The sequence below is a fragment of the Rhinatrema bivittatum genome, chromosome 1 (assembly GCF_901001135.1).
Source record: "Rhinatrema bivittatum chromosome 1, aRhiBiv1.1, whole genome shotgun sequence".
NCBI classification, from domain to species: Eukaryota; Metazoa; Chordata; class Amphibia; order Gymnophiona; family Rhinatrematidae; genus Rhinatrema; species Rhinatrema bivittatum.
The window spans coordinates 226,586,483-226,613,558 of record NC_042615.1 but is presented as its reverse complement, the minus strand read 5'-3'; the positions used below and the strand labels follow the sequence as shown (position 1 = coordinate 226,613,558).

The 27,076-nt window shown below is 44.5% G+C and overlaps 1 protein-coding gene across 1 annotated transcript in view; it reads right to left on the bottom strand.

Moving 5' to 3' along the window:
• POLN (DNA polymerase nu) overlaps nt 1-13,425 on the bottom strand; it is a 419,903-nt gene extending 406,478 nt beyond the window's left edge. Inside the window, exons 1-2 of the mRNA XM_029592374.1 lie at nt 13,294-13,425; nt 907-1,091 (exon numbers count right to left, since the gene is read on the bottom strand). Of these exons, the coding sequence (XP_029448234.1) occupies nt 907-1,091; nt 13,294-13,417 (309 nt within the window). The 5' untranslated portion in view covers nt 13,418-13,425. The remainder of the gene's footprint in view (nt 1-906; nt 1,092-13,293) is intronic.
• Nucleotides 13,426-27,076: the final 13,651 nt, after the last annotated feature.

The window sequence follows — 27,076 nt, the reverse complement described above, 5'->3', positions numbered from 1 at the left end:
AGAACTATGGTTTGGTCAATGAAGTTTCCCCCTGTGCCAAAGTCCAGGAAAGCTTCAGAGAAGAAGTGGCTTTGACCCACAGATATGGAGACAGTAATGATGTTTCGGGGAGTAGGGCCTAGGGTTCCCTCCCCAGTTAACCCTAAGCATGGAAGTTTCCCTATTTCTCGGGGCAGGTGGCAACAAGGTGTCCGCGACCTGCACAATAAAGGCATAGGCCCATCTGTCTGCGGTGCTGTTTCTCCTCAGAAGGTAGGCAAATATGGCCCAACTGCATGGGGTATGGCTTATTTATTAAAAGAAAATTAAAGTAGAGTTATAGCAAATATGAAATATTGTCCACCAAACTGTAGTAGAATCAAAGGAGAATTTTTATTTATATGCCTGCACTGAATCTTCATCTTCATGGTTAATGTTTATATCAGCAGAGCTTGCCAGATGGTAATAAAGGGGAAAAAGTTCCCGGCCTCAACACAAGCCATGTTTTGCGGAAACCCTGCCTCAAGGGGGCAACTATAGGCAACATTTAGCAGTTACATATTTCAAAAGGCAAAACTGTCAAAAGTACTCAGCTGGTGAAGCAGTTTATCAGCAGCAATCATAGAAACACTTAAAAACTTCAATAGAGAAGCAGGCTATGATTTGATCTTCATTTGTATCTGGTGTGCTATTTGCTCTTATTGTTTGTGCTGTTTATTTATTTTAAAAATTATTTAAAAAATGTATAGCCCCAACAGCACGGCTCCAAAGTTCATGGCGGGGAACAGTAAACATGTATATAAAAACAACGACAAACAAGGCATATGAGAGAGGTACAGAAAAGATACAACTATCTTCCTGTATCAATATATATGACAGAAACACCAAAGTCATATTTCATAAACGAAACAACTAGAATTAAATTACCTTTGCTAAAGAATCAGATACTGGTGAAAGAGACATATTTGGAAGAGTTATTGCAGTAGAAGTGTCATTGGCAGCAGGGACAATGCCACTCTTTGCTTCTGACATGATTCCCAAAACATTCATGGAAAAGAATTGCATTTTGTTTATTCCGAAAATATCTGAATTTGGCATTCTCATCATTCTGTCTGAAACAAAAATATAAAAGTGAATATTACTATGACAATCCTGTTACTAAAATTCTTACTTTTAAGGAGGTAATTTTCAAAGGCCTTATATTCATAAAAAATTGTTTATGTTCATAAGTGGCTCTTTAAAAATAGCCCTACTGGATATGCATATAAAAGTAATCACAGAACATGATTTCATGCAATCTTTTACTCACATGCTAAATAGGCATTCCAGAAAGCAGACCTGGGGCAGAATTTCAATTTTCTAAAGTATATAAATTTGCTTTGAAAACGCTGGCAAATATTCATTGTATTTACAATGTTGAACTACCTTTTCCTCTTTCAAAAGTTGATTTGGTACATATCTTCCTATTAGGCAGGTGTACGATTGTAACTCACCCTGGGCTTTAGGGCAAGGGGTATTATCAAATTGACTAAATAAAAATAAATAAATAAATAAATAATACCTGCATGTTTTAGCCTATGTGGCTGTTTGAAAAGTGCCCTCTTAATGTGAAACTGATCAGCTGTTTTAAATGGTTGACAAATATGAGAAACTACATATCATCGAGTTACCATGACATCAATAAACTAACACACACAAAAAGACACAAATATTCACAATGTACTTGTTACAGGTGTTGTAAAAGTGGACCCTTGTGCTGTGGTGTGGTTGGCACCACCAGACAAACAAGTCCATACGGCCCACAACAACAGCTGGCAGATGTAATCCGAGTAGGACTGACAGGAACTTTACCTCTACCAACAGTCCTCCCCGCAGATTTAACTCTTGGGTTCTAATGGCCAGCAGGTTTGATAGGGTCCTGGGGGCAATAGCAAGTGTGTGAATTCAAGTCCAGGCGAAGGTTAGGGCAGGCAGCAGAGAAACAACGATGCAGGAAGCAGGCCAGAGATCAGGGCAGGCAGCAGAGAAACAAAGGTCAGGTCCAAAACAGAGAATTGGGTCCAAGAGGCAATCAGAAGTGTTAGAAAACAAGCCGAAGTCAATACCAGGAAGTCAAGCCTGATGAGACAGAACAAGACAAGGACAAGGATAGAGACTGATCACAACACAGAGGAACTGGACCGGGTAGGGAACACAGACCAAACTAGAGGAACACAGAAGGAAGCAGAAACACAGGAACCAGGAACAAGGATAAACAATGCAAGGAAAAGCAACATGCACTGAGGGCTGATCTCCCAGGAGACCTGTTGCCGAAGCAAAGAATACAGGGTTGAGCAGGTTTAAGAACATAAGAACATAAGAAAATGCCATACTGGGTCAGACCAAGGGTCCATCAAGCCCAGCATCCTGTTTCCAACAGTGGCCAATCCAGGCCATAAGAACCTGGCAAGTACCCAAAAACTAAGTCTATTCCATGTAACCATTGCTAATGGTAGTGGCTATTCTCTAAGTGAACTTAATAGCAGGTAATGGACTTCTCCTCCAAGAACTTATCCAATCCTTTTTTAAACACAGCTATACTAACTGCACTAACCACATCCTCTGGCAACAAATTCCAGAGTTTAATTGTGCGTTGAGTAAAAAATAACTTTCTCCGATTAGTTTTAAATGTGCCCCATGCTAACTTCATGGAGTGCCCCCTAGTCTTTCTACTATCCGAAAGAGTAAATAACCGATTCACATCTACCCGTTCTAGACCTCTCATGATTTTAAACACCTCTATCATATCCCCCCTCAGTCGTCTCTTCTCCAAGCTGAAAAGTCCTAACCTCTTTAGTCTTTCCTCATAGGGGAGTTGTTCCATTCCCCTTATCATTTTGGTAGCCCTTCTCTGTACCTTCTCCATCGCAATTATATCTTTTTTGAGATGCGGCGACCAGAATTGTACACAGTATTCAAGGTGCGGTCTCACCATGGAGCGATACAGAGGCATTATGACATTTTCCATTTTATTCACCATTCCCTTTCTAATAATTCCCAACATTCTGTTTGCTTTTTTGACTGCCGCAGCACACTGTACCGACGATTTCAATGTGTTATCCACTATGACACCTAGATCTCTTTCTTGGGTTGTAGCACCTAATATGGAACCCAACATTGTGTAATTATAGCATGGGTTATTTTTCCCTATATGCATCACCTTGCACTTATCCACATTAAATTTCATCTGCCATTTGGATGCCCAATTTTCCAGTCTCACAAGGTCTTCCTGCAATTTATCACAATCTGCTTGTGATTTAACTACTCTGAACAATTTTGTGTCATCTGAAATTTGATTATCTCACTTGTCGTATTTCTTTCCAGATCATTTATAAATATATTGAAAAGTAAGGGTCCCAATACAGATCCCTGAGGCACTCCACTGTCCACTCCCTTCCACTGAGAAAATTGCCCATTTAATCCTACTCTCTGTTTCCTGTCTTTTAGCCAGTTTGCAATCCACGAAAGGACATCGCCACCTATCCCATGACTTTTTACTTTTCCTAGAAGCCTCTCATGAGGAACTTTGTCAAACGCCTTCTGAAAATCCAAGTATACTATATCTACCGGTTCACCTTTATCCACATGTTTATTAACTCCTTCAAAAAAGTGAAGCAGATTTGTGAGGCAAGACTTGCCCTGGGTAAAGCCATGCTGACTTTGTTCCATTAAACCATGTCTTTCTATATGTTCTGTGATTTTTATGTTTAGAACACTTTCCACTATTTTTCCTGGCACTGAAGTCAGGCTAACCGGTCTGTAGTTTCCCGGATCGCCCCTGGAGCCCTTTTTAAATATTGGGGTTACATTTGCTATCCTCCAGTCTTCAGGTACAATGGATGATTTTAATGATAAGTTACAAATTTTTACTAATAGGTCTGAAATTTCATTTTTTAGTTCCTTCAGAACTCTGGGGTGTATACCATCCGGTCCAGGTGATTTACTACTCTTCAGTTTGTCAATCAGGCCTACCACATCTTCTAGGTTCACCGTGATTTGATTCAGTCCATCTGAATCATTACCCATGAAAACCTTCTCCATTACGGGTACCTCCCCAACATCCTCTTCAGTAAACACCGAAGCAAAGAAATCATTTAATCTTTCCGCAATGGCCTTATCTTCTCTAAGTGCCCCTTTAACCCCTCGATCATCTAACGGTCCAACTGACTCCCTCACAGGCTTTCTGCTTCGGATATATTTAAAAAAAGTTTTTACTGTGAGTTTTTGCCTCTACAGCCAACTTCTTTTCAAATTCTCTCTTAGCCTGTCTTATCAATGTCTTACATTTAACTTGCCAATGTTTATGCTTTATCCTATTTTCTTCTGTTGGATCCTTCTTCCAATTTTTGAATGAAGATCTTTTGGCTAAAATACTTCTTTCACCTCCCCTTTTAACCATGCCGGTAATTGTTTTGCCTTCTTTCCACCTTTCTTAATGTGTGGAATACATCTGGACTGTGCTTCTAGAATGGTATTTTTTAACAATGACCACGCCTCTTGGACATTTTTTACTTTTGTAGCTGCTCCTTTCAGTTTTTTTCTAACAATTTTTCTCATTTTATCAAAGTTTCCCTTTTGAAAGTTTAGCACGAGAGCCTTGGATTTGCACACTGTTCCTTTTCCAGTCATTAAATCAAATTTGATCATATTATGATCACTATTGCCAAGCGGCCCCACCACCGTTACCTCTCTCACCAAGTCCTGTGCTCCACTGAGAATTAGATCTAAAATTGCTCCCTCTCTCGTCAGTTCCTGAACCAATTGCTCCATAATGCTATCATTTATTCCATCCAGGAACGTTATCTGATCTTGCTGATGTCAGTGTCTGTAATGTGGTACACTAATCTATGATATTATTTACTGTCTCCTTAACCTTACCTCCACATCACTTATCGTCTGAGTAAAAAGCATGTGACAGTTCATCTTGTACATCTCTCAATCCTGAAGCTTTTAGCCAAGTTAATCTTCAAGCTGCTATAGCTACAACTGATGTCCTAGATAAAGTGTTGAAGTTGTCATAGATTGATTTGATCAAATGTTTTGAACACTCATCTGCCTCTGAGAGGTGAATTTGAAATTTTGTTTGGAGATCAGTGGGTAATGGGGCTGTTTCATTCTTTATCTTTTACAAAATCAAGATAATGCATCATTTGAAAATATGCTAAAGTTCTGCTCTGTAGCATTTATTTATTTATTTATTTTATTTATTTATTAACTTTTATTTACCGACATTCGTGAAGCACATCATGCCAGTTTACACAGAACTCAGGTGGGAGATACAGTAAAACAATATAACAATATAACATTATAACAATGTAATAGAAATTACTAATTAAACTAAAAACAAGAACAAAAACAATGTGAACAAAATAAAACAGTACAGAAATGATCCAAGGGAGCAGAGGTTTAAAGGGGAAAAAGGGGGAGGGAGAGGGGGAGGGTAGGTTAGGGGTAGGGTAGGCTAGGGGGAGGGTGAGGGGAGGGAGGATGGGTAAAGGGTTGGGGGGGTGTGGGAAAGGGGTGTTGAGGAGGGGAAAGGGAGAAAAGCATAGTTAAAAGGAAGTAAAAAGGGAGAAAAATACAGTAGGATAGAGGGAGACTATGTACAGCTGACTTATGTATAGGTATCATTTAATTGAGTAGAATTATAGAAGAGTCGAAAAGGTCGACAAAGGCGGTCGAAACACTGGGAAATAGTTTCTTCAAAGGGTATGAAGGGGAAGTGGTGGGGGAGGGGGAATACTAAGGGATAGGGTGGCGGCCGGGTGACGAGGAATCGAAAGGGGTGGCTGGGGGGAAGGAGGAGAGAGGGATAAGACAGGCGAAAAGGAGGGTGAGAGGGGATGGTCGAGCCAGGAGGAACTGAGAGGGGGGGGGGAGCAGGGGGGTGTAAGGTCGAGCAGGGGGGAGCTGAGGGGGAGATATTACGTTTGGTTTGTGTCGGGGTAGGCCTGTCGGAAGAGCCATGTCTTGACTCCTTTCTTGAAATTGTGAAAGGATGTTTCCTGGCGTAGGAGGGTGGGGAGGGAGTTCCAGAGGGTGGGGCCAGCGACGGAGAAGGCTCTCCCTCTGGTGTGGGCTGAATGAGCTGTTTTGAGGGATGGGGTGTGGAGGGTGCCTGTATGGGTTGTTCTTGTGGGGCGGTCGGAAGAGCTGTAACGAGGCATTTCATCGAGCCAGGTGTGATTGTGTTTATGTAGGGAGTTGTGAAGGATGGTGAGGGTTTTGTATTGTGAGCGGAAGGAGATGGGCAACCAATGTAGGTCCTTTAGTATGGGGGTGATGTGGTCCCTTTTACGCGTCCCGGTTATGATTCTAGCCATGGAATTTTGTAGAATCTGAAGGGGTTTGATGTAGAGGCAGGGAGTCCTAGTAGCAGGGAGTTACAATAGTCTAGTTTCGTGAGCATGGTGGCCTGAACGACTGTGCGGAAATCGTGGGTGTGGAGGAGGGGTTTGAGTTTTTTTAGGATGTTAAGTTTATAGAAACCTCCCTTTAGGAGAGCCTTGATGTGTGGTTAAAAACTTAGGTGTTGATCTATAAAGACGCCCAGGTCTCTTATGAACTGGGTCTGAGAGAGGGCTGTGGTAGTAATTTGGGGAGTGTTCTGTCGCATGGGGAGAGTGAAGCGTTCAGGCTGATTAGAGATGATGAGTAATTCTGTTTTTGAAGTGCTTAGAGCTAGATGGAGCTCGGATAGCAAGGCACTTATGGTGGTGAGGCAAGATTCCCATCGTTGCAAAGGTTCGCTTATGGACCCTTGAAACGGGATGAGAATCTGCACGTCATCTGCATATAGGAAGAAATTCAGGCCTAGGTTGGAGAGGAGGAGGCATAGAGGTAGGAGATAAATATTAAAGAGGGTGGAGGATAGGAATGAGCCTTGGGGTACACCTTGCGTGATAGGAATGCGTGAGGATTCGTGCTTGTCGATTTTTACTAGGTATTCTCTGTGTGTGAGGTAGGAGGAGAGCCATGAGAGGGCTGTGCCGGTGATACCTATTTCTGCTAGGCGGGTCATTAGTATTTGATGGTTGACTGTATCGTAGGCAGCGGAGATGTCTAGTAGGGCGAGTAGGTATGAGTTTCCATGGTCCATACCTTTAAGTATGGTGTCTGTCATGGCCAGTAGTAAGGTTTCGGTGCTTCGGGCTTTACGGAAACCGAACTGTCGAGTGTGGAGGACATTGTGGTCTTCTAAAAAGTCCGTCAGTTGTTTGTTAATAACCCTCTCTAAGACTTTGGATAAGAAAGGAAGGTTGGAAATCGGACGGTAATTGGCAGGGTCTGTGGGGTCGAGGGTGGGTTTCTTTAGGAGGGGTTTGACTATGGCCAGTTTGAGAGGGTCTGGGACACTGCCTGCGGTAATAGAGCAGTTGATAAGGTCCTTAATAGGTTTGGTGATGGCGGGGGTAATAGAGAGGAGGGTTTTTGAGGGAATGGTGTCTGAGGAGTGTGTGGTGGGTTTCATTTTTTTTAGGATAGCTTCTACTTCTATGTTGGTGGTGAGGTCAAATGCTTTAAGGGTGATCTTTTTGTCATTGGGGATGAGGGCGAGAGGGGTGGTGTTAGCAGGGAAGCGAAGTAGAATATTGTCGATTTTGTTTTTGAAGTAGAGCGCTAGTTCTTCGCATCTTTTGTTGGAGGTTTCGTTGAGAGTAGGTGTATTATGGTTGGTGAGTTCTGCGACATAGGTGAATAAGGTGTTTGCATTAAATTGGTAGTCATGGATCTTTGCTGCATGGAAATCACGCTTAGCTTGGGTAATCGCATGGCGGTATGTGTGCAAGGTGTTGTTGTAGGTAGCTTTAAGTGTAGCGGATGGTTGTTTGCGCCAGGCGCGTTCTTTAGCTCTTAGATCTTGTTTCATTGTTTTTAACTTGGTGGAGAACCATGGTTTTCTTTTCTCACATTGTGCAAGGGGTATTTCTTTGTGGATGATGGGGCATAGTTCGTTGGCTACGGCCGTTGTGAGATTGTTCCAGGAGTGAAGTGCAGTGTCTGGATCGGTGAGATCAAGGTTGTTGGTTATTTTGTCGAAAGCTAGGATGAGCTCTTCTGTACTACAGTGTTTACGGAAGGAGATGGTTTTACTTTGATTTTGTGTGGAAGGTGTGGGGGATTTGGTTTCAAGGGTGGCATTAATGAGGAAGTGGTCGGACCATGGTACTGGGGTGACTACAGGGGGGGTGGCAATGGTTATTTTAGAATTCACAAAGATTAGGTCGAGTGTGTGGCCCGCTTTGTGTGTGGGTTCGGTGATGATTTGATTGAAACCTAGGGCTTTAAGGGTGTCTAGTAGAATCTCGCAGGTTGGGGTGGCAGGGTGGGCATCCTATACTTTTTTCCCTATGCTATCTAGGAGTCTACACGCCTTACCTGGTGAAATATTAGTATATCTGTGTTTTTTAGCAGCTGACTGTCATTACTGAATCATGTGGCAGTTGAACATTTTTGTTCCCCATACAATCTCTCACTCAGATTGTTATAAATATATGCTGGATATGACATATCTTCTGATGGCTTGCTATTTACTAGATTTTCAGAATATGGATCTGGAGCTAGACCTGTCAAGTCAGGCTGGCCAGAAATAGACATATATGAGGAATGACCTATTGAGTCTGTGTTGGAGTCATAAACATGGATAGAAGATACTCTTTTTGATTTTTCCCTCTTCTGTGAAAAATCTATTTGCTAACCTAGCTTTTCCAAAATTGGAATAATTTCTTTAGGAGGTGCTTTGTACTCCAGCAAATACTTGAAAATAAATTCATGCCACATTTTCTGCATAAATGCACAGCTTGACACATTTGGTGAGAACATTTCAGATTACACTTCTGACTCTGGTACCAATATTTGCGAAGACATCGGAACATTGGTCCCTTCAGCACTACTGGGCTCTCACTGTGGATTGGCACGATGTACTGAGTGCCATGAACTTCTGTGCCACAGCTCTCCACCCTGTGAATTTCTGAGCCATCTATCTCGGTACCAATGAGCTTGAAGCAGATGGTTCCAACTCCCTGTGCGCCATAGCAGCTTCTTTTGGCACATTAATTCTTTAATCTTTCCTTATGCAGTAAAAAGCTAATTTAAAAGACCTGTGCATGTGAAATTTGGGAGATATGCACGTGGCTGGGCCACATGCACGCCACACGGATCATCAAATGCCCATGGCCCATGTGCATATCTCCCGGAACGCACCAAAGAAAGGGTGTTAGAAAAAGGGGTGGGGTATGGGTGGGGTCTGAGCAGGGAGTGGGCGAGCCGGGCAGCGCCATTAGGCACTGCCAGCACATGCATGTTATAAAATCAGATGGCCATGAATATATGCGCGCCGCATGTATATGTGCGGGCAGTGCGCACTGGGAGGCCAAATTTTCCATTGATATGTGCAGCAACTCAATCAGGCCTCCCCCACTTCCCTACCCCCCTGCCTAACCTTCTTCCCTTTCCTATCTGTACCCTGACCCCTAAATGTAGCCTTACTAATGCTTTTTTTTGTTTTGTAACTTACCTGCTCTGATTAGCAGAAGTAAGTTACGCTTGCCAGCCAGCTGCTGGCGTGCGGTTCCCCGGGAAAGGCGCACAATGGTGCTGTCCCGGAACACCCCCCCCCCCCCCGCGCCCTTAGAGAGGCCCGGCACGTATGCATATAGTGGGATTTAAGCGTGTAGCCAGGGCCGGGCCTGTTTTAAAATGCGTGGGGTGTGTGCAAGGCCCGGTCAATCACGTAAACCCTGCTTTTTACACATGCAGGCCTTTGAAAATCCACCCTTAAGCTTGTACTGACAGTATCTGATCGCCAAACATTTTTTAAATGTTTACATGTGACTTACAAGATTTAAAGCTCTGTGGTCGCTATGCAGTTTTGTTCTGTTTTCCATTTTAGATATTCGGCTCCCAAAATCACAGTTTTCATTAATGCTTTTTTTTATGTCAGTTTCTGTTGCGGTCTCCACCGCTTCCCCTCTATCTGCTCTGCCCTGTGCTTACCTTCAGTGGTGGAAACGCCGCCCCGGCGGCTCTGCCGGTCTCTCGGGGCGTCCGCCATTGCCAGCCCATCTTCCTGTTGGGACGCGCACTATGGGCGCACAGCCACCGGAAGTCTGGCCCCGCCTGGACTAACGACGCCACGCCCCAAGCCTGATTTAACCGGCGTTCGGATACCGTCTCATTGCTTTGCAACGAGGTTCACTACTGGTTAGTAGTTCTGAGTTGCGCTACGATTGTTCCACGTTCCTGACTTGACTTCTGCTTGTTCCTGACTCCGCTTTTGCCTGCCGCCTGCCTTTGACTTCAGCCTGTTCCTGACTCCGCTTTTGCCTGCCGCCTGCCTTTGACTTCAGCCTGTTCCTGACTCTGCTTCTGCTCGCCGCCAGCCTCCGACCTCAGCCTGTGCCTGACCCCGCTTCTGCCTGCCGCCAGCCTTTGACCTGGATCCGTCCACGTTCCTGCTCACCGTCTGTTCCAGTTCACAGCACGCTACAGACTCCGTTCCTGTTCACAGCTTGCTCCAGTTCACAGCATGCTACAGACTCCGTTCCTGCTCACAGCTTGTTCCAGTTCACAGCACGCTACAGACTCCGTTCCTGCTCACATAGCTTGCTCCGGTTCACAGCACGCTACAGACTCCGTTCCTGCTCACAACTTGCTCTAGCCCACAACTTGCTCTGCTACAGCCTGCTCCAGTTCACGGCTTGTTACTGACTTTGCTCCTGCTTACAGCCTGCTCCAGTACGCGTCCGACCCAGCCACTCTATAGACTATAGTGTTCCTATTGGACTTTCTTATCATAACTTCTGCCCAGGCCTTCTCCATCTATAGAGACTCAGACTGTCCTCCTAAGTCCCAAGGTTCCAGGACTCTACGGGCTCCTCCTGGGGGGTTCCTGGTTCCCGGGTGAATACCACGGCCTGTGGCTCCGCCTCCTGGCCTACCCTATCCTTGGGGTAGATCGGCCCAAGGGTCCACTTCCAGACTGCAGCTTCCCAGACTGCAACAGTTTCCCTATTATTCTTTTAAATCAGAGTGTTTAGATACTCTCTCAATTTGTTTATATATCTCCTTTGTTTAAACTCCTTTTCTGCTTTCTTTAAATTTCTTCTCTATTTTGAATTTTTTATATAAAGATTAGTTATATATGTTGCGCCGGAGGAGGACCCTTGGGCCAAAGTGGGGTTGACGCAACCCGTAGGTAGGGACCTACGGGTCCCCACCGTCAGCAGGCGGAGTGGGCTAATGGATGCAGGCCAGCTAGCGCTTCACCAATACCAGCCCTCGTTCCTCGCGGGTTGAGCCTTTGGGTGCCGGGGCCGACTGGACATAGGTGGGCCTCCGTATGTCGTCGTCGATGGAGAGATCGAGGTCAGCCCAGAGACAGCAGGAGAGAGATGACACAGTCTAGTACTGGAGGAGGTAGTGTCCCGGAGACCCAGACGCCAAATGAACAAAGTCAGACAGGGGGCGCCCGAGCAAAAGCAGGCCGAAGCCTGAATAGGCCAAGTCCAGGACGTAGGCTGAAGAGGTGTTGTAGAACAAGCTTGAGTCAGGGCTGGCGGCAATCTAGAAGCAGTGGCAAGCAAGGCTGAAATCTGATCACTGAGATAGTCAAGTGTAGTCAGGCAATGCAGAGGTCTGGGCTGAAGAGAGGCAATGGAGTAGTCAGGCGATGCAGAGGTCTGGGTCTGGAGAGAGGTAACGGAGTAGTCAGGCGATGCAGAGGTCTGGAGGGAGGCAATGGAGTAGTTAGGCAATGCAGAGGTCAGGGCTTGGAAAGAGTCAACGATGTACTCAGGCAAAGCAGAGGTCCGGGCTTGGAGAGAGTCAACGACGTGGTCAGGCAAAGCAGAGTCAAAGTCCGTGTAGGCAATCCGAGGAAGGGTGAAGAGCAGGAACGTAGGAATCAGGAACCAGGATCAGCAAGGAACAGGAACAAGATGAATCTCTCAGGAGGTAACGAGTACTTGACCAGCGAGACCTGTTGCAAAGGCAAAGCTAGGGAGTGGAGCCTGGGCTTAAGTACCAGTGCTCCTCTGACGTCATCATCTGGGGTCGCAGCTCGGTTCCCACTGTGGGCCCTACTTAAGGTTCAGTGATGCGCGCGCGCCTAGGAAGGGGCACAGCGCCGAACAGCAACGTCTCTCCACGGGCCATGCGGAGAGGCCCAGCGTGGAGCAATAGAGGTGGTAGCTGGACTGGAGACACCGGGGGATGTAGCTGAGCCGGAGGCACTAGGGGTGGACCGAGGACGGAGCCGGCAGCCTACTGCCACCAGAGACGAGGGACCAAGCGCTAGAGTTACTGAAGAGAGGTGAGGGGGCAGTGCCGCAGGTGGCACGCGTAACAATATACCTGAGTTTGATTCTGTAGTCCTTATTTTACATCTTTACATGTCTTCTGGTTGGATACTTTTCTATGTGACTTTTTGGCGCCTTTCTGTATTATGAATTAAAGCCTCATGTTAGCTGTGCCCATGCTGGTAGTTTGACCTATGTGAATTTCATTGTGTTGGTAAGCTATGTTTACATTCTCGTTTGCTTTGCCCCATGCTGATGGATTTATCTGAGTTCCTTCTGTACACAAATACCTCTACATTTGTCTTTTAGACTGCTGTCCCTCCCAATGTAGAACAGGGACTGGGCTGAGAGGGGGGACGTCATCTCTTGTTTGAAATTTTAATGAACATCTTCTGAATAAATGATTAATTATCTGAAAATAGGTAAATTTATGCACTACACTGCTCGGACTTATTTGACTGCATTTTGTGGTACGTGTATTTACCACTTTTTCTCCTCCACATGAGATGTTCCCAAATATCTTTCTCATAGTTTACGTAGATCTGCCGTCACCTTTTTGTGACCACACATGTCACGTAATTTGAAGGGCCACCGCCCTGACAATTTCCTTTTTTTTTAGGAGTCAATGAAAAAGTTCATTTTGAAAACATGTAACTACAGAAAAGTAAAAACAAGCATGAATAACAAAAAAACAAGGAGGCCAGTAAGAGAGAGAGCAATAAAAATACCCATATGTGCTGAGAGGAAGAAAAATAACTGAGGAGATTGGCATCTGGTGCTGTGGTATGGATACTCTTACTCGTGCTTAGAAGTTTATTCTGAGCTTTTAAAAAGCATATCCGTCATGGCGCCGTCAGATGATATCACCCAATTGTGTGGCTGTATTTCATCTTACTTGTTCATGAAGAAATATATATTACACATGAACCTACTATTACTTGACTTAAAGTTAAGTAAATGTTGTAAAATTACTCACTTGGTCTATTATTCTGGTCTCCCTGTAAAGGAATAGTCTGCATTGCTGACATTATTCTCTGAGCAATATTTGACAGAGGCCCATTGGAAATATTGTATCTTGTGCACCGCCCATAATTTTCCATTTTTTTTTCAGATTATCCTTAAATATAAATGCAAATATATTTAGTGCCATAGAAGATTCTACATATTAAGCATAGCACATATGAAAGAATTAAATTATAAAATCTGATAGCATATAATCTGTTAGGTCGCTATCTGATAACCTCAGAAGCAGGGTTATCATAAAAATTGATCCTAACATTCTATTTTCAATAATACAGTAATTTACTAGGATTTTTCAAAAAGCCAAGTCTCAGAGACATGCAAAAAAGGATGTATCTCTTTAAAGAACTTTTCTGCATTTCTTGGCCTTGCATTTTTTAACTAATTTTTCCCTTCCTGGTCAGTCTGGTATTGCTAGATTTCTTCCTCTATTTCAGTTTGGTGCATCTTCAATATTTCTAGAACATAGCCTTCCTCATTGTTTAACTAATACAATTGGAATTATGTAAGGCAGAATGCATGCAGAAAAATGGTTAAATTGACATAAGTTTCAGACTTTTGCTAATTCTACTATTTTTCTGTTACAATGGTCGAATATACATATATGTAGTTTTCTGTGAAAAGGTATAAAGAAAGATGTAAAATACTGTAGGTAAATTACAGAAATAACAGTGATACAGAAAAAGGACAAAATATAATAAATAAGGGAATACATAAAATACAATTAATACTACAATTAAAATATAAATAGATGAAAATATATATAGTACATATAAAAAATATGACTACATAGGTACATAATATAAAAAATGAAAATGACACAAAATATTTTTTAAGACTTCAATTTTATGTCACAAATAAAGGATTTTATATATAGGATAAAAATACAGAAGATAAAAATACAAATTATATAATCAAAGACCCAATATGGCCATATTTCGGCTAGCCATCTGCATCAGGGTATAAACATTCCAAATACAACAATTCAGAAGTCCTTCTTAAAGTTCCTATAAAGCATGAACATAACAATAAGAATCATCAAATATTTTAGATATAAAAATAAACTTATGAATGAAAATTATATAAAAATATATAAGAAATATGTAACAATATTGACTTCAGGTCATAAATTACATATTGAAAATCTTTTCTCTGTATATATAATTGTGCACAAATGAAAGTAAAACTGTGTAAATATAACAAAAAGCCATACCTTGTATAGGTGGAAAGGAGAAGGCAAAAGAAACACTGCTTCAAGGACTTATGGTCCCTATATTAAAAAGAGCCTCACCAAAAAATAGGGTAAGGTATATAAAAAAGACAAAACTAAACATAAACAGATGTAGTAATATATATAAAATAAGGTCATTATAGTTTAAAAAAGATAAATATAAAATGATATAAAAAATAAAAATTCCTTAACAGATATATTTCAAAATATTTCATAATCAATATTGATAATAGTTAAAAATATAATGAAATATAAATCAGCAGTAATAAAGCATTCTGTGTTTCAGGGAACAACCTCACATATAAATTAAGATATAAGGGCCCCACTACCTCTAAATGGTGGCACAAGTACCACATCTACTGACTACTACTTATATTTCTTAAAAAAGAAGAGAAAACTTATGCATTGTTTATTTATTTATTTACAAGTATGTATATACTGTCCTTCCTTGGGACATCAGGGTAATTTACAGGTTTTAAAAACAAACAATATAAAATTTGAACAGTGATACATAAAACACAAAGAGGTAGATCTTAAAAAAGTACGCGCACGTGCGCATATCTTATAAAATCTGGGGTCGGAGCGTGCAAGGCTGCGCAAAATCGGCAGCCTGCGTGTGCCGAGCCGCACAGCTTGCCTCTGTTCCCTCCGCGTCCCCCCACCTTCCCCTATCTAACCCACCCTCCAGCCCTACCTAAATCCCCCCCCTGCCTTTGTTGTGCAAGTTACGCCTGCTTAAGGCAGGCGTAACTTGTGCGCGCCACCTCGGCATCCCCCGGCACAGGCTGCAGTGCTGGGGGACTCAGGACCGCCCTCCCGGCCTGCCCCCAAACCGTCACCACCCCCCCGGACTGCCCCTGACATGACCCCAGACACACCCCCGGCCTGCCAACACACCCCCGGACCTGCCCCCGACACGCCCCCGACACACCCCCGGCCTGCCGACACACCCCTGGACACGCCCCCTCCTGCCCCTTTTACGAAGCCTCGGGACTTATGTGCGTTCCGGGGCTTTGAGCGCGCCAGCGGCCTGTGCAAAATAGGCGTGCCAGCGCGCAGGGCTTTTAAAATCTACCCCAAACTTTATACATTGGGGCCCAATATTCGAAGATATCTGGCTATCTAAGGCCTAGATTCATCATTTTGCTATAAATCGCCATTGGTGTTTTGGGCTGGGGGGAGAGAGAGAGAGAGTGTGCCTCTGTAGAGGCTCACAAAAAAGTTAACTATTTATACCACTGTAAGAGGGGGCACTAGTAACTCGAGGTGAGGTTTGTGGGGTGAGTCGGGGTTTAGGGAGCAGTTTTATATGCACAGTCATACGTACGAACAGCACAGTTACCATCAGTGAAGATTTAATGTGATTTGGAGTGATGAAAGGTGAAAGAGTAGATTTGTTCCATGTACTCTCTACCTAGCTTGACTGCAGGTAGAGGAAGTTAGTTATGAAATAAAGGAAAAAAAGGTAGGGAAAGGGGTTTTAGGGGTCGGGGAGGAGAGGGGAAATGGGAGGCAGAGTAGGAAAGGGTATAGTGAAATTCCTTTACAGTACACTCCTTAATTGGAGTGGACTGAGAATCAACCAATTGCGTCGCCGTGTGTATTTTTCTAAATCCCCCCGCACGGAGGCCACTCGCTCGCACACGCGTGTGCGGACATTAAAATCCGGTGCACATATGCGCATGGCAACTGTATTTTATATCATGCGTGCGCCAACATACGCATGCTATAAAATTGGCGTGTCCATGTTTTAAAATCAACCCCTTTGGAGGTAATTTTCAAAAGATTTTAGGAAATGTTTACTTGTTAATTTTCTTTCCATGAATTTTGCTAATCAGTTGAGACAAGTGGGTTATGTTCCCCTACCAGCAGATGGAGGCAGAGCACAGAGCTTTCCTCTGTGACATCATTACCACTATATAGAGGTGGTAAAGCACAGGGAAAGCCAATATTCCTAAAACAAAGCACTGAATAGAACAGAAACATTCAAAGAAATTTCAAAAATATCAAGCTTTGGAGACAAGAGCATATTAGCTGTCCACAACCTGTGGAGAAAACAGAAATCATAATTAGCAAAAGACAGCAGAAAACCAACAAAGGCTGAGAAGGGAGAACTACTCCTCGGAAATATATATGAAGATGTCGGACACCTGAAAACCAAATATGGCCCAAACAACTGGAAGGATCCTGGACTGTTGTAGCAGGATTCATAGAAAAGTAAACATTTCTCCTTCCACTTCATCCTGCAACACCAATCTAGTCAAGACAAGTGGGAAGTACCAAAGCCCAATTAGCTCAGGAAGGAAGTAGTAAGGACCATCATAAAAACACCAGCTCCAAAAGCTGTAACCTCCTTAGCAACCACATCAAAACTGCAATGCTTAGCACAGATAACCAAGCAGCCACCTTATCAAGTCCAACAAAAACAAAAAACATTGCTTCCATTCAGGAAAGACTCTGTACTAGAAGAATAAGCACAAACAACTCAAGGATCTGACAGCCCTTGAAGAATATACTTGTCTTCCAAATAAAATCCATATAAACCAGACTGCTTAACAGAAAGGATTAGTGAGCTAATGAACATCAAAATAGTTCAAAGATATGTAGCTGCTCTGTATAGCCCCATTAGAGACACTGGTAAAACCTTATCAAAATAAGGGAAATAGGCACAGAATAAAGAGATACCTAGTCAGATGTAAGACCAGTAAACAAATCCCTACAGAGAGATCCTGAAATATGCCAAGGCAAACAGATTGCTACTAGAACCTATGTTACCTGAGATAGCCTTTTAGCTGCACCTCGTTACAAAGGGGGTCATTTATCAAAGTGCTATATGGCGTTTTTGCATGCGTTAAGCACCTTTAACGCATGGTGCGATGCAAATGAGAAAAATAGGAGGAGTTTGGGTTCACAGTTTTGTGAAACCATATTGCACAGCTTTAACCACACCTTTTTCATTTGTGTAAAGCTGTGCAATTTTTGCAGAGCCAGCTGTCAAGGCCCTTCTACAACCATGAGAGAGAGAGAGAGGAGAGAGAGAGAGAGACTAGCCATAATACACTCATCCTAGGTAGATATTATATCTCTATAGCAGGCAGTGAGGGCCAGGTCCGAGGCTCTTTTTTACCAGCATTTGAGCAGCTAACATCGGGGCTGACCCGAGGCCACGCCCCTAAAGTGATGTCATCCGGAGGGGCCGGAACGCCGGAATAAATTTGGGCCAGCTGCGGTGCGCAGCCGCCGGTGTGCTGCCAAAGCCACATGCCAAAGGGGCGTGCCCCTTGGTAAAAAAAAAAATTCTTAATTTTTCTTCCAACCGTATGGGCAGAAAAAGAAAATCAAAGGTCTGGACTTCCTCTCCGGCAGCTCCGCAGGCCAAAGGTCCAATGGACTATCATATTGTAAGGCGGGTAAGTCAAACTGTCTGCAATTCAATACCTGACATTTCTTTTTCTTCTGGAGCTTCTTGATAGCCCAAGCCAGCAGCTACAATCTCAACCTCATATGGAGTTGTCTACCCACAACCAACCAAGTTTAGTGCAAGAAGTGGCTACGATTAACAATGATGATCCACACCCCACAGGAGGTGGTGGGGGGGGGGGGGGGGGGTGGTGGAGGACTTGGGATCAATACGGGAATCTGGACTACAGGTGTTAGTCCCAGAACCCATTGATCCCCAAAATATAACCTTGGCTGATGTATGGAGGGCAATTAATGATTTACAGAAAGTCATGTCTGGATTTATGATTCAGAGTAATAGAGGAACTAGTGAAATGAAAAATGTTTTAGAATTATATGATAATCGGTTAAAACAATTGGAAGAAGTGGGAAGAACAGCTACTGTGCAGATAGAAACATTACAATCTGTTAATAATTCCTTTATTAAAGATAGTTTGGTCACCCATAAGCAGATGGAGAGTCTGGAAAATGAAAACAGAGCAAGAAATTTAAGGTTTTTAAATTTTCCTATAACCAGACTCTTATCAGCTAATGAGTTACTTAAGTATATAATAGAAAATTTGGCGATAACAACTATAGATGACAAATCTGTTTCGAAAATGTATTATGTATTAAACACCAGAATTAGATGACAGGAGGGAGAGGAAGGAATGGACAGTGTCCAACAAGAGTCTCCTAATTTAACCTCTTTCCTGGAATCATCATTAGATGATATACCACAAAGAGCAACACTCTTGGTAACCTTTTGTAGAGAAAAAGATAAGGTCCAAATTTTACAGAAATACTTTAAAAATAAGGAACTCTTATTTTGTGGATAAAAGGTCCAAGTGTTTCCAGATGTATCACGTACCACGCAACTCAGGAGGAAGCAATTTCTATCTGTAAAATCAAGAGTTTTGTCCTCAGGGGGAACATATTTTCTTAAGTTCCCCTGTAAGTGCCTGGTAGTTTTCCAGAAAAATAAATTTATTTTTCAGGAACCCTCCCACCTCGAAGCATTTCTGATGGATAAAGAAAGAGGTTGAGTAATAATTGCTGCAAAAAAATTATATCCAGCTAAATGTGAATATTAGAATACATTTTTCCTGATATAATTACATATAAGGTCTCCTCCCATGATGTGGATTAGGAATTTGAGGTATATAAAATTATTTTGGAAATGTTAGATGGTTTGATTTCCTGTTACACAAATTTGTTCTTTGATTTTTGCATTTTGTTGATTTGTAAAAATTCTAATAAACTATAACAGTTTTGTGAAACCATATTGCACAGCTTTAACTACACCTTTTTCATTTGTGTAAAGCTGTGCAATTTTTGCAGAGCCAGCTGTCAGGGCCCTTCTACAACCATGAGAGAGAGAGAGAGAGACTAGCCATAATGCACTCATCCTAGGTAGATATTTATATCTCTATAACAGGCCCACCTAGTAACTCGAGGTGAGGTTTAGGTATTAGTGTAGGGGTTAGGGGCCACTTTGACATTCAAAGTGAGATGTACGAACAGAACAGTGCTCTCTTGTGAAGATTTGATGACCTTCAGAGTGAGGAAACAAACCCAAAGACGAGATTTGTGCAATGTTCTCTCAATCTAGCTTGATGTTACATCTGTATATTGTATCTTCAAAATATATAAAATTCAATAAAAATAAAATGAAAAAAAAAATTTTCATCTGCCATTTGAATGCCCAATCTTCCAGTCTTGCAAGGTCCTCCTGTAATGTATCACAATCCGCTTGTGATTTAACTACTCTGAATAATTTTGTATCGTCCGCAAATTTGATAACCTCACTCGTCGTATTCCTTTTCAGATCATTTATATATATATTGAAAAGCACCGGTCCAAGTACAGATCCCTGAGGCACTCCACTGTTTACCCTTTTCCACTGAGAAAATTGACCATTTAATCCTACTCTCTGTTTCCTGTCTTTTAACCAGTTTGAAATCCACAAAAGGACATCGCCTCCTATCCCATGACTTTTTAGTTTTCTTAGAAGCCTCTCATGAGGTACTAAGGAAAGTTGGTGGAGAGTCTCATGGTGGTCCTTGAGCTGCGCCACTGTTTCTTGAATCTTTTCCCCGAAAAGATTATCACCAGCACAGGGTAAATCAGCTAACCTATCCTGTACTTCTGGTCTGAAGTCTGAAGATTTGCGCCAGGCCCATCTTCTTGCACTTATTCTTGCTGCAGAGACTCTAGAGGCAATGTCGAAGATGTCGTATGCAACACGGACCTCAAGCTTGCCAGCATCTAGACCTTTTTGAGCAAGGATATGAAGCTGGTCTTGAAACTGCTCTGGTAGAGATTCAGAAAAATCTTGGATCTTTTTGAACAGGTCCCTATTATACTGTGTTATGTATAATTGGTAGGAAGCAATGCGAGAAATTAGCATTCAACCATGAAATACACGTCTGCTCAATGCATCCAGGAACTTCTGTTCTTTTCCTGGAGGTATGGACAAATGAGGCTTTGAACGTCTTGCCCTTTTCTGGGCTGACTCCACAACCACTGAGTGATGATCTAGTTGTGATCGTTGAAAACCAGGAGCTGACTGTACTAAGTAGCATCTGTCTTGTGATTGACAGGTGGTACAGAACCTGGATGCTCCCAATTTCTTTTCAATAGATCAATAAGGATCTCATGTACTGGAATAGACATGATTTCCTTAGGGGCATCAATGAACTGGAGTACTTCCAGCATCTTGTGCCTGGAGTCCTCTTCTGTCTGAAGCTGAAATGGAATTGTTTCAGACATTTCCTTTATAAAATTAATGAAAGACAAATCCTCTGGAGGACAATGTCTTCTTTCATCAGGAGGAGAGGGCTGTGAAGGTAGATCATCAGTGTCCAGGGACGTGTCATCGGTCATGGGATCATAAGGGTTGTCACCAGCTCCCATGGGATCATCAGATGGGAGTATCGGTTCTAATCCTGAAGTTCCAGGCTTAGGCACCAATGGAATCAGAGGTGGCACCGAAGGCATCGATGGAGGCATCGTAGGCATCGACGGAGGCACCGATGGAACCGGTGACATCAATGGCAGCACTCCAGAGGGTGGAATGGAGATCGGTGTTTCTTCTTCGTCTGACGATAAAGGTATCAGTGTGGAAGGAATCGGGGCCACCGGCTCCCTCGGTGGAAGGGCACCGATTAATGCATCCATTCTGGCCAGTAGCGGTGTGAGAGCCCTGGGAATCAGGTCGGTGACCGGCTCGGGAATCGGCACCGGCATTGAAGGAGGTTTGAAGCCCAGGAGTGCTTTACTGATGGCCTCTTGGATCATCCGCTCCAATTCTTTGCGGAAACCTGGAGCGTGGAGCCCCAATTTCCGGAGTAAGAGGCAGCACTGGCGTAGCCGGAGGGTTCACCGGTGAAAGTGGAGTCGCGGCTCCCAGCACCTGTCCAGGTGGGGAACACCTCGGTGAACCAGTCTCAGAAGAGGATGGGGCCTTTTCTGGAGGGGATTTCTTTGTCAGTGGCTCAGATGACGTTGATGCCGAGGGCTTGCCTGTATCGGTGGCCTGAGCTTTTCAATGGTGGTGTCGATGTTTTTCACGATGTTCTCCTCGGTCTCTTTGCCACGGAGAAACAGGAGTTAACAGCTGCAGAGTTGTCGAAACCGGTCAGGCAGCAGCGGTTTCACGGTGCTGGCGTGAAGTAGACGGCACTGCCTCAGACGACGTCGAAGCTATCGATGGAGTCGGGGTTTTAGACCGAAAGAGAAGCTCCATCTTCTCCAGTCGAGCCTTGCGACTTTTTGGCTTCATTTGGGCATATTTGGTGCAAGTTAGGACATCATGGTCGGACCCCAAACACATCACACAGACCGTATAAGGGTCAGTGATGGACATTGTTTGAGTGCAGTCAGGGCACCAACAGAAACCAGACGCCATGGCCTCGACAAAATTTAGCCACAGTTCGGCCAGTGCCCAGCAGGCTGCGAGGGAAATACTTGATGGGAATCGACCGCAAACAGGTAAACAACTTACCATTCGACAGTGGAGTAAAGTTATCGATAGTGGGACCCCTGTGGGGTAAAAATTTTGCAATTTTCTTGAAGAAGTTCCGTGAGGAAAAGTCCTGTCAGGAATATCTAAAGAGCTCCTTAACCCGCATGGCTACTGCTGCGCGGAAAAAAGAAGACTGAAGTGGGACCCCTGCTGGATGCAGGGTTGGTGCTATGCTGGGCATGTCCAGTAGGTGCCAGTCAAAGTTCTAGAAACTTTGACAGAAGTTTTCCGTGATTGGGCTCCATCCTGATGATTTATTTATTTATTTATTTCAGATTTTTATATACCGGCATTCGAGACAGCAGTCACATCGTGCTGGTTCACATAAAACAGGGGTGCATAGTAAACATAACTATAACAATGGTGTTGAAAAGGCAGTTACATATAACAGGGTGATAAGAACTTGGCTGAGAAGGAAGAGAAAGGAAAGGTTATTGAAATTCACACAGGTAAACGATAGAAGATAAGGATGACCATGGTGTATTTGGAGATTAGTTAACCGAGTTGGAGATTAGTTAACCATGTTGGAGATTAGTTAACCATGGTATAGTTGGAGATTAGGGGTGGCTTGGCGGTGTTCTATCAATTGGCGTCCGGGAAAGCTTGTGTGAATATCCAGGTCTTTAGTCTTTTTTTGAAAGTTGAGATGCATGGTTCTGTTCTTAGATTTGAGGGGATGGAGTTCCATAACGGTGGAATGGCTGTAGAGAAAGCCCGGTCTCTTAGTGTGCAGTGTCTGGTGGATTTGGACGGTGGTACCTGTAGCGATCCCCTGTATGCATCTCTTGTCGGTCTTGACGAATTGTGTAGTTGGAGAGGGATCTGTAGTTCAATGGGAGCCAGTTGGTTGATGTTTTTGTAAGTGGTAAGAATGGCCTTGTATATTATTCTAAAGTGTATAGGTAGCCAATGGAGGCTCTTTATGTGAGGACTACCATCCTACTTGTCCTGTGAGAATAGGTGCTACCACCCAAGAAAGAGATCTAGGCGTCATAGTGGATAACACATTGAAACTGTCGGTTCAGTGTGCTGTGGCAGTCAAAAAAGCAAACAGAATGTTGGGAATTATTAGAAAGGGAATGGTGAATAAAACGGAAAATGTCATAATGCCTCTGTATCGCTCCATGGTAAGACCACACCTTGAGTACTGTGTACAATTCTGGTCGCCGCATCTCAAAAAAGATATAAATGGATGGAGAAGGTACAGAGAAGGGCGACCAAAATGATAAGGGGAATGGAACAGCTCCCCTATGAGGAAAGACTAAAGAGGTTAAGACTTTTCAACTTGGAGAAGAGGCGGCTGAGGGGGGATATGATAGAGGTGTTTAAAATCATAAGAGGTCTAGAACGGGTAGATGTGAATCGGTTATTTACTCTTTCAGATAATAGAAAGACTAGGGGGCACTCCATGAAGTTAGCATGTGGCTCATTTAAAACTAATCAGAGAAAGTTTTTTTTCACTCAATGCACAATTAAACTCTGGAATTTGTTGCCAGAGGATGTGGTTAGTGCAGTTAGTATAGCTGTGTTTAAAAAAGGATTGGATAAGTTCTTGGAGAAGTCCATTACCTGCTATTAATTAATTAAGTTGACTTAGAAAATAGCCACTGTTATTACTAGCAACAGTAACATGGAATAGACTTAGTTTTTGGGTACTTGCCAGGTTCTTATGGCCTGGATTGGCCACTGTTGGAAACAGGATGCTGGGCTTGATGGACTCTTGGTCTGACCCAGTATGGCATGTTCTTATGTTCTTAATAATACAGGGGTGATGTGATCCCGATTAGGAGTGCTAGTGAGAAGAGCAGCAGATTTTTGAAATATCTGTAAGGGGCATATGGAACAGGTGGGAAATCCAATATAGAGTGAGTTACAATACCTGAAAAGAGTAATGCTTGAAGTACCATGCAAAAATCTAGGGGTCCAGTAAAGATTTCAAGTGGCGCAGTAGACTCAGTTTATGAAAAGAAGATTGAGTTACAGCTTTAATATAAACATGCAAAGATAGCGAAGGGTCAATAAAAATTCCGATTATGCACCTTTAGGCCGATGCAATATTAGCACGTGTTAAATGTGCGCTCAATTATGAGCGCCCGCTCCCTTAACACGCGCCGATCCACCTCTCCAGGGCACCCAATGCAAAATGCAAATAGGCTGCTGTGGTAAAAAGGAAGTGGTAGGGGAAATTGTGTGCCCCTAGCGCATCGGCAGTGGGCACTCGGGAGAGGTGGCTGTCAGCCGGTTAAGAAAATGGGCACTCAATTTTAGAGCATCCCTTTTCCTAACCTGACCACCGGTACCTTTTTTTTTTTTTTTGGGGACACTAATTTTTTAGTTCCTCCAACTTAATATCATTGTTACGATCCCCCCTGCTGCTGCGCTACAGGAGGTCTCTTACCTTCCTCCAGAGGCCGCTCTGAAGCCAGGGCCTCGCCTGCGCATCATCCAGGACTTGCTCCAGGGCCTGAGAGGCCTAGCTGCTCCTGAGGCATGCCTGTGGCTTGCAAGCCTCAGCGTTTGGACTTCCTGTTTGGCGACGCCCTTCTCCTAGGGGCTGGCCCGCAGCTCTCCACCTGACTTATAGGACCAGCGGTGGGCGGTCCTGGCAAGCTCCTCCCAGGGAGTTGCCTTCTACCTCCAGTATTTAAGGACTGCCTGTTCACTTGCAAAAGGCCTTCGGATCGGGCTCTACAGTAGTCTGTAACCCTGCCGATCCAGGTCCCCTGGTTTTGCCTATGCCTTGATGGGTGCCGGTCCTGTGTCTCTGCCTAGTTGTTTGTTCCTGTGCCTGCCAGCCGTAAGGACTTCGGATGTGAGTATCCCAGCATCGGAGTTCCTGTTCGCCTGGGTCTTCCCCGCACCCTCCTTCTCAGCGTGGTCTGTGACCAGCCTTCCTGGGCTGTGTAGGGCGCGTCTGGGACAGGGTGGTCCGCGACTCAGTCCCACGGGTGGGCTGAGTAGGGCGCCCTGATGGACAGTGCAATGTTTCCGTCCAGCCTTGTCTACAGTGTCTGCTTCAGCCCTTGCCCGGATGTCTTCCTGTTTCTGCCTTGACCCATGTCCTCGTCTGGTTCCTGAGCCTTCTGTCCTGTTGGGCCCTGGAGTGGCCAACAGGAGGGATTTGTCCCACGGGCTCTTGAGCTTCTGCCAGCCGAGGGGGCTTCGGATGTGAGTATCCCAGCATCGGAGTTCCCGCTCGCCTGGACCTTTCCTGTGTCTCGCTTCAGCCCTTGTCCTGATGTCTCCGTCTTGCTTCAGCCTGCTTCTGCCCCGTCTGATGTCTTCTGTTTAAGGACTCTGTCTGCCCTCGCCTCTGTCCGGCCTGCTGCCCATTGCCGTTCCCTGCGGCAGGTCCGAAAGGGCCGGGAACAGTCGGAGTACCGTTCATTAGTCAACTTCCCCGTGTTGGCTACCATGGGCATGCAGGTCCGGCTGAGGGCCGGACTCCCTGCTTCTGTTCCTGCCTGCCTGGCTCACCATGCCTGCTCAGCTCACCTCCCACGGTGTGGCCTTGGGCTCCTCCTGGGGTCCTGCCGTGGCCCAAGGGCTCACCACCCGCCCGAGACGACCGCGCCCGTGCGCGCTCGTAACAATCATGGCGATATTAAGGCGGAGGAAGTACAGAAAAGCAGTATTTTCTGTTTTTCTGTACACTTTTGGCTCTTCCAAAATTAACGCCTGCTCGGGCAAGGCGGTGATTTTGGAGAGTAAATTTGTGCACGTTGGGTGCACATTTTTTTTTTCATCGGGGGAACAGATTATTGCCTCATCAATATGCATTTGCATGTGAGGAGTGCTATTACTTACACGCATTTTGGACACGCAAACCCCGTTTTACATTGGGGGGTTATGGATACTCATCCAAAATATGCGTCCAATCACAGGTTGAGCCGTGCACTGCAGCTAGCGCACGGTATTGCATTGGCCTGCTTGCTTGTGATGGGAACAGAATGCCCATAAAATGAGAGTTTATCCGAAAAGTCTGAAGGAAAACAAGATAAGATCATGTTTGAAAAATATTCACTCACTAGATCACAGCATGAAAAGTAAAGGAAATTGCAAAACAATATTAGTGACATTTTCCCTCATATCAATATTATATTACTATATATTGCCATCATAATAGGCACTACCGGTACACTGACCTTCAGTGCCTTATTACTAATCATCTGACATAGTCAAAAGAATTAAAAAAAAAATTTTTTTTGCACATAAAAACATATCTTTTTATATGGTCTACATTCTAATCCACATCCCGACACGGTCCGCGTTTTGAAAAGCTGAATGTAGTCATGGATTATAAATGATCGTTATCGGTCACATCAATAAAACTACCCCCAATGCAGAAACTTTGGGGCGGATTTTAAAAGCCCTGCTCGCGTAAATCCGCCCGGATTTACGCGAGCAGGGCCTTGCGCGCTGGCGCACCTATTTTCCATAGGCCCGCCGGCGCGCGCAGAGCCCCGGGACTCGCGTAAGTCCCAGGGTTTTTCGAGGGGGCGGGCCCGGGGGCGTGGCCGATCGGCGTGGCGTTTTGGGGGCGGGACGCAGAGTTTCAGGGGGCGGGCCCAGGGGCGTGGCCGCGCCCTCCGGAACCGCCCCCGGGTCGCGTCTCGGTGCGCTAGCGGCCTGCTGGCGCGTGGGGATTTACTTCTCCCTCCGGGAGGCGTAAATCCCCGGACAAAGGTAGGGGGGGTTGTTTAGATAGGGCCGGGGGGTGGGTTAGATAGAGGAAGGGAGGGGAAGGTGAGGGGAGGGCGAAAGCGAGTTCCCTCCGAGGCCGCTCCGATTTCGGAGCGGCCTCGGAGGGAACTGAGGCAGGCTGCGCGGCTCGGCGCGCGCCGGCTGCCCAAAATCGGCAGCCTTGCGCGCGCCGATCCTGCATTTTAGCAGCTACGCGCGTATCTACTAAAATCCAGCGTACTTTTGTTTGCGACTGGTGCGCCAACAAAAGTACGCAAACGAGCATTTTTTGAAAATCTACCCCTTTGTTTTCGAAATGCAGACCGTGTCAGGATATTGATTAGAAGATAAGTTTTTACG